Here is a 12,397-nt window from a genome sequence, read left to right on the forward strand (position 1 = left end):
CCCGTCTTTTTAGCCAATTTTACTCGCCCTGGACAAGAACCGAAGCTACTCTGTCCACTTATTTGGGTTTCCCTATTCCACCAAAATAGACCCGGATGCGGTTGTCAGTTTCGCAAAAGTGTTCACAGAATTCTTCCCCCCAGAAGTCGTGAAAGAACAGTCTGTTGGGAAATCGAGTGATGTATGGTCTATTGGAGCTATAACTGAGTTCATGTAAGCTTCAATTATTTTTTAAAATTTACCGTATTGAAAAAGAAAAGTTATCAGCAATGTATCAGCACATCATTGACCGCTGAAAATAGCAAGTCTTTCATACACTCACCGCATTCGCGAGCAAATCTCTCATTTTGAGCGGTTTTTGGCGGTGACAGCTCGACCCGTCATACTGCTCAGTAAGTATCAGCACTGAATCAAATTATTTTCAGGGAAATTGTAGTTTTCCATAATGAATAAGAAAAATTTCAGAACAATTTATACGGTAGTTCTTAAGTTCTGTGAATCAGAGTGAAATTCAGCAACAATCATCTCTCCATTCCTGTGCATCAGAGGAAAGTCCGAATTGTGAATTGGCTCTTAGTTAGAAGAAAATTGAGTACAAAATGTGACCTGAATAAGCCTCTGAATCAGTACTGAATTTGCTTTTGAATTAAGTACAGTCGGCAAATTATCAACAACAAATTAGTTACAATTGACACTCCGGGCTGACCACCCATATATCCAGAAATATATATGGTTTTTTTACACTTGTTGTTTCCAAGTTAATAAACAAATTTTACACTCATCAGTAAATTTTTGAGTAAATTTTTACCTCCGATCTAAACCTCATTTTGATCTGTCTAACTATGCAATGATCAGCCTAATTAACATTAATGTACAATTTTTGTCAGCCTAAGTAACATTCTGTTTTCAACTTGCTTCAGTCGTGATTTTGCATCACCTGCCAGGCGTATTCACACCATACTACATCACACCACAGTCAGGTTCACAACCAGCAAAATAACAGCAAAGGCAAATTCACATTAAGCTACATCACATCACAGGTATATTCACACCATACTACATACTACGACATGCAATTACATAACATACTGCATCATTACACAGGCAAAAATCGCATCATGCTACATCACGTCACAGGTATAATCAGACCATATTACATCACACCACAAGCATATCAACATCATAAATTATCAGTCGACAGACAAATTCACATCTTGCTACATCAAATCACAGGTTTGTTAACATCATAATAAATCACAACGCAGGCAAATTCATCAAACCATCAGAAACTTTACATCATACTACTTAAATCCATCTGCATGCGACATCACGTATAGATCAATTTTGGCTATAAGTGAAAAGACGAGAACAGATGAAGTAAACAGGCAACGAATGTAAATAAACAACAGAAGAGAAAAACAATAACAAAATTTGAAGGAAATTATCTTTAGACACACAATTTTTCTTTAAGAACGTTTAAAACAGTTCAATGAGTTGCGGCTACTTGGAGAATGTAATAAGCTAGTATCCCTTTGCAGAAGAAATTTAACAACTAAAAATAATCAACGGCAAGCTCGTTTACCAACATGAGACCAATGATAGCAGACAACCATTATTATGAAAAAAAAACATTCGTTCATATCTGTTAACTTCGTTCGATAATTTTAAAGTTGTCATTGGCAATTTTTGTCAAACCAACAGCTAAGGGAAAAGCATCTCACCAATTGAGTGATCAAGAATACGAGAGTGATCAGGGCGTTTTTATGATATCGGACACTACCTAATTTTCCTACTTCTGTTGGCGAGCGGTTGAAAACATGAATACAGCAAAGGATCATATCAGAAAATTTCTCGTTTTCAACTGCTGCCTTCAAAATTGAACGTTAAACTGGCAGTGAGCAGTTCGCCGCTTCGTTTCGACCTTACAAGACAACAAAACAATCAATTTGTCTAACAGAAGAATAAAAACATAAGCTGGTTTACATTGGATTGTTACATTATATACACGGTAAATAACCGGCGAGATCGTGAACACATTTTCTAAGTGACAAGGAGGGTTGCAAATTTCTGGTTATACAAAAGGTATCCAAACGCACCTACAAGGCAGCATGCAAGCACCTAAACGAAATCACAAGCAACACAAACGCACGCAGGAGGGACAAACGGCTTTCCCCTTTTATGCAGTATCCAGTATGCAGGGAAGCATGTAGTTGCTTTAACAATAATAAACCAGAAACATGTTTTCACAAAAAATGCATGCAACTTGACTGCATTTTGCATGCTTTCGTCATATTTTCATGAAGTTTCATCAATTTCAAAAATTTCTTAGTTTTGATTTTACACTGGACACTCTGAACAGTCTGAATAGTTCTTCTGCTCTTTTCTGAACATAAGGATTGAGTTTTGTGATTGTTGAAATATTCTTTCAGTACTGATTTCCCGAGCTAATTTTGAATTGTGAGGTCTCAGCACTGAAATGCGTTTTGTAGTAGACCCGTAACATTTAAAGCATTGAATGTACGCATGTTTGTAAATATAACACACCAGCAAAATTTTCATTTTTCGTATTTTTCAAACAATTGAGGTAATTGTACAATTGAAGAGACCAATTTAGAATTTTTTACTCTAAACGAAGGATTTGAAATCAATTGTAGCGTAATTTTTTTAATTAATTAATTATTATTTAAAAAAGCCATTCGAAGATATCTTCCAGAAATGTTTAATTAAATTGATCACCGATGAATAAATTGAGTGATAAATTTCATAAAAATTTACAAAATATTCACTCAATTCTGCCGCAGATTTTTTTTTGGTTTTCTTCCTCATTTGCCCTACCCCCCCCCCCCCCCCCCCACAGTACTATTACAACGTAAATCGAAATGTGGTAATATAGTGCTTGCTCTTTGTGGTGCAAATAGTATGCAACCAATGCGCTTTTGAAAGTACGAACCGAGAAGACACCTGTTTTTATTTGGAGTGATACCAGTAGCAAAATTTGCACAAAAAATTTTCTTAATACTTATTTTACAATATATTTGGAAGTGAAACTCAAACAAGGCTTGGTTTCACTTCTGAAGTCATTTTCTCAATTGTTCAAAGAAATTGGGCAGAATATCAACAATGCGAGGTTTAAGAGCGCCCGGCTTCAATAACTGAAAGAGATAAGATGATATTTTTGAATTTATTTTTTAAATAAATGCATCAACTCGTTAAAGACGTAAAAGTTGGTCTTTATATAAAAAATTGCCAGTTCAGTTGATAAAATATTCTAAATTGGTCTCAACTAACATTTTTTGGTGTTTACGTTTAAATTTATTTCATCATTATTATCAGCCTCTTCGAACACCAGTTAAACTTCATTTTTCCTCTTTTTGGTTTGGATGTACCGTAGGAACTGTATGCCTCAAAAAGCTGATTTTTCTTTTTTTTGAATAGCAAATGTGGTCCCTACGTCACAGTAAATATTTAAAACATCTATATATAATTTTCACTTGAAGACCTCAAAAGCAGCTTTGTTCTAAATATGTTACTCAGCGTCTTTATTCTTTGGCGTCAATTTCCTAGCAAAGGTAAAAACGAGGTAGGTTCTGACAAAGCCACCCGTCGTAATTCGTTTGCGAGTTATTTGTCCTTTGAGAATTTTCTCCATTTCATTTCTTTTATCGGTAGCAGTTTTGTAAAATCTGTTTAGCAAGCCTGCATTCCTCTTTCAAAAACTGACAGTTTAAAAAATTATTTTGCGCTTTTGCGTGACTCTTTTATAATATGGGCTTTTAAGCTCAAATTCAGGTAAGTAATGTACGGTACACAATTCGAAATCAAAGTAAATTAGATTTTTTGGTGTTTTTTGTTTTCACTTAGTGTTCGATTATCTCTCCAATCTTTTAATTGCTATAGATAATTTATCAGCTACTTTAATTAACTTAAACTGTTTTGGATTTTTTATTCTGCTTCTGTTTCAGACGCGGCGCTTGCTAATTGTTACAAAGACTTCTCACAACTGAACTCAAATGTAACCTTAATTGATTTAAATGATTTGAATTAAATTTGATTGGAGGATTAGTATTATTATCAATCAGTTTATTAGCGATTAAACTCAAATAAATAACTCCATTAGTATCATTTCATGGTGGAGCTTCACAAGATTTGTATCATCAAGAATTCTAATTACATGCTATGTACAGTACTCATAATTTTGGCCTGGTTTTAAAGAATTTTGCAGTCCTTAATGAAAACAATTCATTGTGTATACCCAGGCTGTGAGGTCCCAGACCAAAGTCGATTTGTTAAGCGCCAGGGGCCTCATGTGTTCAAAATTACACAGACTGAAAAGAAAAACGAACGCACGAAAGTCTGGACAATAGCCTCTTTTGTATAGCTTGTTTCTATAGAGACCAGACCCATATATTAAGTTGACATAACAACCTCTCTCCCCTCATGTATTTTTTGTTACTATTAGACGGCGTGATTTATATATACATTTTTGTATTTTTAGGCTGACTGGAGAGTTTGAAAACAGCCGCTCGGATCAGAAAACAACCGATATCAACAGCAAGCTATCAATACCTGTTCAGAACTTCATTAATATTTGTACTCAAAACGATCCAACAAAGCGGCTAACTATCGAAGAATGTCTGGCTCATAGATAGTTCCAGAAACTTAAATCTGGACTAAGTCAAGATGAATTCAGTGTCAGCAATAAGAGCTCAGGACTGAAAAATGTCAAGGATTTGTTCCGACACTGGCGAACAGTGGTAAGAGTTTGACTAGTACTGATTAAATTCTCTGATCAGTACTGAAAAATGCTAGTTCAGTACTGTATTTTATGCTGACCATAGAATGATCATGTCTCTTTTCACACAAGCAACACAAAAATCTTCAGCAGCATGATGCCCAAGATCGAACTCTTAGACTTCTGAAAATACCAAAAAAAAAAATTCTAGGGGGAGGGCGTTTATTGAAAATTTACACGGTCGAGTTTCCTACTTACAGACGAGGAAAATACTTTTCATAGGCCGAGCGAAAGTCTTTTTTATTGGCATTTTGGTTTGAGCATGGTCAAGAACGCATTTTAATAATCAGACAAATCTTAGGTCGAGCAAATTTGATAATTCTGCGTTTACGCAAATCTTGAAATTTTTTTTCACAATTTGTTTTACAGACAGAAGTAGCCAGAGATTTTTTATAAATTTAATAATTTTACTTAATTCATAAGATAAATCAATGGTCGCAGTTGAACTACATTGAAAAATTACTTCATTGAATGGAACTAATTAGCCTAATTGTAATGGCCTTTTTTCATAATCCATGATTTTAACAGGGTTTTTTGTCAGTTATTTTTTCATTCCAATTTTGAGAAACATCGCCTTTTGAAACAAATTTTCAAACTGATAATTATGATAATTGGTTGCTGAGAACTGTAAGAGTTGACGGATTACTCTTGCCAAGCAACTCATGGTTCTTCTTGCCAATCATAATCTTTGTTGTAGTTTTAGTTGTTCTTAAGCATGCGATACCCCAGACTACATTGCGGCTCCATGTTTAACTATTTGGGTATATGAAACATTTGTATACGTTTACTATTTGGTTGCTCTGAGAGAATTTCACTACCCTATAAAAGTGACGTAAAAGGTGTAATTTAATTAACAAGTGTCTTAACATGCTGTTTGAACTATATTTCGTTCTCAGTAACCAATCCTTAATGCCTATTATTTTAAAATTCAATGCTTCTGTGTCAATGCTTCGGGTAGAGACAAGATGGCTAACTTACAAGAACTTAGAAGTTTCTTCTGAGGGATAGTTAACTTGTTAATTTCTCTGTGTTCTCTCCCTTGTCAAATTGGGACGGTTATCTGCTAAGATCATGCAAGACTCTTGCAAGACTCTTGTATGATTATGCGTCATCTTGTAAGGGCTCTTACAAGACTCTTACCAGATAACCGTTAATCTTGCAAGATTCTTAGCAGATAACCGTTGTTCTTATAAGATTCTTACCAGATAACCGTCAACTTTGTAAGACTCTTGCCAGGCATCCGTCGCTCCAGAAAGGTTCCAGACAGAAAACCAATGCTCTTGCAAGACCAACATAGCTATAAAAAGCTTTCTAAAATGTAAAAAATGACCCCCAAACATACTTAAAAACGCCCATAAGGGACTTGAACAACATATAACACATAAAATTTTGTCTCAGCAAGCAAGGTTCGTGAGCTCAGTAACTGTGTGTACCAATTAGAAACCTATAAATCGATTTCGAGATTTTTTATAGGATTTCTAAAAAGGTACCAGTTTTTTTGGCTCTTTTTTCTAACAAAAATCTGAGACAAAACTACACATCAACATACATCATAAAGAAGCTAAAACAATAATAAAATAAAGCACCTTGATTGAATGAGTCGCAAGAAAGGATATAATAATATAATATATAATAATAATATAATAATAATATAATATAATAAGCGAAAAAGTCGATATTTCCGATTGAAATACGAACTTTTTTTTATGAAAGTTAGGCGGACCAATTTTTTTGCATTACAACCTAAATAGTACTGGTAGTCTGGGATATCAATTTGGTTCACTTTAAACAACTCTAAGATCCGATAAAATTTATCTATTTTTTAAAATATAATAAGCGAAAAATTCGATATTTCCGATTGAAATAAGAACTTTTTTTCTATGAAAGTTAGGCGGACCTATCTTTTTGCATTACAACCTAAATAGTACTGGTAGTCTGGGATATCAATTTGGTTCACTTTAAACAACTCTAAGATCCGATAAAATTTAACTATTTTTTAAAATATAATAAGCGAAAAAGTCGATATTTCCGATTGAAATACGAACTTTTTTTCTATGAAAGTTAGGCGGACCATTTTTTTTGCATTACAACCTAAATAGTACTGGTAGTCTGGGATATCAATTTGGTTCACTTTAAACAACTCTAAGATCCGATAAAATTAAACTATTTTTTAAAATTTAATAAGCGAAAAAGTAGACATTTCCGATTGAAATACGAACTTTTTTCCTAGGCAAGCTATACCAAAATTTTTTTTGTTTTTCATTCTAGGTACACAAGAGATACTACATGCCAAGTTTGGTTCAATTTGGACAACTCCTTGACCCGAGGAAATAGACCTATTTTTAAAATTCAATAATTGCAATTTAAACGAAATAATAGCAAATTTCCGTATGAAAAACTAACTTTTTTTCTAGGAAAGTTAGGCGGACCTTTCTTTTTGCATTACAACCTTAATAGTACTGGTAGTCTGAGATATCAATTTGGTTCACTTTAAACAACTCTAAGATCCAAAAAAATTTAACTATTTTTTAAAATATAATAAGCGAAAAAGTCGATATTTCCGATTGAAGTACGAACCTTTTTCCTAGGCAAGCTATACCAAAAACTCTTTTGGTTTTTCACTCTAGGTACACAAGAGATACTACATGCCAAGTTTGGTTCAATTTGGACAACTCCTTGACCCGACGAAATAGACCTATTTTTAAAATTCAATGATTGCAATTTAAACGAAATAATAGCAAATTTCCGTATGAAAAACTAACTTTTTTTCTAGGAAAGTTAGGCGGACCTTTCTTTTTGCATTACGACTTTAATAGTACTGGTAGTCTGGGATATCAATTTGGTTCACTTTAAACAACTCTAAGATCCAAAAAAATTTAACTATTTTTTAAAATATAATAAGCGAAAAAGTCGATATTTCCGATTGAAGTACGAACTTTTTTCCTAGGCAAGCTATACCAAAAACTCTTTTGGTTTTTCACTCTAGGTACACAAGAGATACAACATGCCAAGTTTGCTTCAATTTGGACAACTCCTTGACCCGACGAAATAGACCTATTTTTAAAATTCAATAATTGCAATTTAAACGAAATAATAGCAAACTTCCGTATGAAAAACTAACTTTTTTTCTAGGAAAGTTAGGTGGACCATTCCTTTTGCATTACAACCTAAATAGTACTGGTAGTCAGGGATATCAATTTGGTTCACTTTGAACAACTCCTTGACCCGATGAAAAAGACCTATTTTTAAAATTATTTATTTGAAATAACAGCAAATTTCCGTATGAAAACCTAACTTTTTTTTCTAGGAAAGTTAGGCGGACCTTTCTTTTTGCATTACAACCTAAATAGTACTGGTAGTCTGGGATATCAATTTGGTTCACTTTAAACAACTCCTTGATCCGATAAAATTTCTATATTTTTGAAAATAGAATAAGCGAATAACTCGATATTTCCGATTGAAATAAGAACTTTTTTCTATGAAAGTTAGGCGGACCGATATTTTTGCATTACAACCTAAATAGTACTGGTAGTCTGGGATATCAATTTGGTTCACTTTAAACAACTCTAAGATCCGATAAATTTTAACTATTTTTTAAAATATAATAAGCGAAAAAGTCGATATTTCCGATTGAAATACGAACTTTTTTTCTATGAAAGTTAGGCGGACCAATCTTTTTGCATTACGACCTAAATAGTACTGGTAGTCTGGGATATCAATTTGGTTCACTTTTAACAACTCCTTGATCCGATAAAAATTCTATATTTTTGAAAATAGAATAAGCGAATAACTCGATATTTCCGATTGAAATACGAACTTTTTTCCTAGGCAAGCTATACCAAAAATGCTTTTTGTTTTTCACTCTAGGTACACATGGGATACTCCATACCGAGTTTGGTTCAATTTGGACAACTCCTTGACCCGACGAAATAGACCTATTTTTAAAATTCAATAATTGCAATTTAAACGAAATAATAGCAAATTTCCGTATGAAAAACTAACTTTTTTTCTAGGAAAGTTAGGCGGACCATTTTTTTTGCATTACAACCTAAATATTACTGGTAGTCAGGGATATCAATTTGGTTCACTTTGAACAACTCCTTGACCCGATGAAAAAGACCTATTTTTAAAATTATTTATTTGAAATAATAGCAAACTTCCGTATGAAAAACTAACTTTCTTCCTAGGCAAGCTATACCAAATATTCTTTTTGTTTTTCACTCTAGGTACACATGGGATACTCCATACCGAGTTTGGTTCAATTTGGACAACTCCTTGACCCGACGAAATAGACCTATTTTTAAAATTCAATAATTGCAATTTAAACGAAATAATAGCAAATTTCCGTATGAAAAACTAACTTTTTTTCTAGGAAAGTTAGGCGGACCTTTCTTTTTGCATTACAACCTAAATAGTACTGGTAGTCTGGGATATCAATTTGGTTCACTTTAAACAACTCCTTGATCCGATAAAATTTCTATATTTTTGAAAATAGAATAAGCGAATAACTCTATATTTCCGATTGAAATAAGAACTTTTTTTCTATGAAAGTTAGGCGGACCGATTTTTTTGCATTACAACCTAAATAGTACTGGTAGTCTGGGATATCAATTTGGTTCACTTTAAACAACTCTAAGATCCGATAAAATTTATCTATTTTTTAAAATATAATAAGCGAAAAATTCGATATTTCCGATTGAAATAAGAACTTTTTTTCTATGAAAGTTAGGCGGACCTATCTTTTTGCATTACAACCTAAATAGTACTGGTAGTCTGGGATATCAATTTGGTTCACTTTAAACAACTCTAAGATCCGATAAATTTTAACTATTTTTTAAAATATAATAAGCGAAAAAGTCGATATTTCCGATTGAAATACGAACTTTTTTTCTATGAAAGTTAGGCGGACCAATCTTTTGGCATTACGACCTAAATAGTACTGGTAGTCTGGGATATCAATTTGGTTCACTTTTAACAACTCCTTGATCCGATAAAAATTCTATATTTTTGAAAATAGAATAAGCGAATAACTCGATATTTCCGATTGAAATACGAACTTTTTTCCTAGGCAAGCTATACCAAAAATGCTTTTTGTTTTTCACTCTAGGTACACATGGGATACTCCATACCGAGTTTGGTTCAATTTGGACAACTCCTTGACCCGACGAAATAGACCTATTTTTAAAATTCAATAATTGCAATTTAAACGAAATAATAGCAAATTTCCGTATGAAAAACTAACTTTTTTTCTAGGAAAGTTAGGCGGACCATTTTTTTTGCATTACAACCTAAATATTACTGGTAGTCAGGGATATCAATTTGGTTCACTTTGAACAACTCCTTGACCCGATGAAAAAGACCGATTTTTAAAATTATTTATTTGAAATAATAGCAAACTTCCGTATGAAAAACTAACTTTCTTCCTAGGCAAGCTATACCAAATATTCTTTTTGTTTTTCACTCTAGGTACACATGGGATACTCCATACCGAGTTTGGTTCAATTTGGACAACTCCTTGACCCGACGAAATAGACCTATTTTTAAAATTCAATAATTGCAATTTAAACGAAATAATAGCAAATTTCCGTATGAAAAACTAACTTTTTTTCTAGGAAAGTTAGGCGGACCTTTCTTTTTGCATTACAACCTAAATAGTACTGGTAGTCTGGGATATCAATTTGGTTCACTTTAAACAACTCCTTGATCCGATAAAATTTCTATATTTTTGAAAATAGAATAAGCGAATAACTCTATATTTCCGATTGAAATAAGAACTTTTTTTCTATGAAAGTTAGGCGGACCGATTTTTTTGCATTACAGCCTAAATAGTACTGGTAGTCTGGGATATCAATTTGGTTCACTTTAAACAACTCTAAGATCCGATAAATTTTAACTATTTTTTAAAATATAATAAGCGAAAAAGTCGATATTTCCGATTGAAATACGAACTTTTTTTCTATGAAAGTTAGGCGGTCCAATCTTTTTGCATTACGACCTAAATAGTACTGGTAGTCTGGGATATCAATTTGGTTCACTTTTAACAACTCCTTGATCCGATAAAAATTCTATATTTTTGAAAATAGAATAAGCGAATAACTCGATATTTCCGATTGAAATACGAACTTTTTTCCTAGGCAAGCTATACCAAAAATTCTTTTTGTTTTTCACTCTAGGTACACATGGGATACTCCATTCTGAGTTTGGTTTGATTTGGACAAGTCCTTGACCCGACGAAAAAGACCTATTTTTAAAATTATTTATTTGAAATAATAGCAAACTTCCGTATGAAAAACTAACTTTCTTCCTAGGCAAGCTATACCAAATATTCTTTTTGTTTTTCACTCTAGGTACACATGGGATACTCCATACCGAGTTTGGTTCAATTTGGACAACTCCTTGACCCGACGAAATAGACCTATTTTTAAAATTCAATAATTGCAATTTAAACGAAATAATAGCAAATTTCCGTATGAAAAACTAACTTTTTTTCTAGGAAAGTTAGGCGGACCATTTTTTTTGCATTACAACCTAAATATTACTGGTAGTCAGGGATATCAATTTGGTTCACTTTGAACAACTCCTTGACCCGATGAAAAAGACCTATTTTTAAAATTCGCTAATCGCGAAATTCGCAAATTTCCGTATGCAAAACTAACTTTTTTCCTAGGCAAGATATAGCACAAAATTTTTTAGTTTCAGACTCTATATATACAGAGGATACACCATACCAAGTTTGGTTTGATTTGGACAACTCCTTGACCCGACGAAAAAGACCTATTTTAAAAATTCAATAATCTCAAGTTATTCGAAAAAATCGCACATTTCCGTATGAAAAACTAACTTTTTTCCTAGGCAAGCTATAGCAAAAATTCCTTTTGTTTTAGACACTGTATATACAGGGAATAATACATACCAAGTTTGGTTCGATTTGAATAACTTCTTGACCCGATAAAAAAGACCTATTTTGAAAAATACTTATTTGAAATAATAGCAAATTTCCGTATGAAAAACTAACTTTTTTTCTATGAAAGATAGGCGGACCAATCTTTTTGCATTACAACCTAAATAGTACTGGTAGTCTGGGATATCAATTTGGTTCACTTTGAACAACTCCATGACCCGATACAAAAGACCTATTTTTAAAATTCGCTAATCGCGAAATTCGCAAATTTCCGTATGCAAAACTAACTTTTTTCCTAGGCAAGCTATAGCAAAAAATCTTTTTGTTTCAGACTCTATATAACCAGGGGATACTCCCTACCAAGTTTGGTTCGATTTGAACTTTCCTTGACCCGACGAAATAGAACTATTTTTAAAATTCAATAATTGCAATTTAAACGAAATAATAGCAAATTTCCGTATGAAAAACTAACTTTTTTCCTAGGCAAGCTTTACCAAAAATTCTTTTTTTCCTAAGATCCTCCTACCCTGGGGATACTCCATACCAAGTTTGGTTTGATTTGGACAATTCCTTGACCCGATGAAAAAGACCTATTTTTAAAATTCGCTAATCGCGAAATTCGCAAATTTCCGTATGCAACACTAACTTTTTTCCTAGGCAAGATATAGCAAAAAATCTTCTGGTTTCAGACTCTATATATACAG

At 33.0% G+C, this 12,397-nt stretch overlaps 2 protein-coding genes across 2 annotated transcripts in view; one reads left to right on the forward strand and one right to left on the reverse strand.

Annotated features, from left to right (window-relative positions):
* LOC142349540 (endoplasmic reticulum resident protein 44-like) overlaps positions 1–12,397 on the reverse strand; it is a 558,035-nt gene that overhangs the window by 291,101 nt on the left and 254,537 nt on the right. The window lies entirely within an intron of this gene.
* LOC142349043 (uncharacterized) overlaps positions 1–12,397 on the forward strand; it is a 116,000-nt gene that overhangs the window by 59,091 nt on the left and 44,512 nt on the right. The window contains exons 13-15 of the mRNA XM_075400455.1: positions 14–213; positions 4,496–4,632; positions 4,672–4,754. Of these exons, the coding sequence (XP_075256570.1) occupies positions 14–213; positions 4,496–4,632; positions 4,672–4,754 (420 nt within the window). The remainder of the gene's footprint in view (positions 1–13; positions 214–4,495; positions 4,633–4,671; positions 4,755–12,397) is intronic.

This window comes from Convolutriloba macropyga, chromosome 11 (genome assembly GCF_964194025.1).
Source record: "Convolutriloba macropyga chromosome 11, txConMacr16.3, whole genome shotgun sequence".
Classification (NCBI taxonomy): Eukaryota; Metazoa; Xenacoelomorpha; order Acoela; family Convolutidae; genus Convolutriloba; species Convolutriloba macropyga.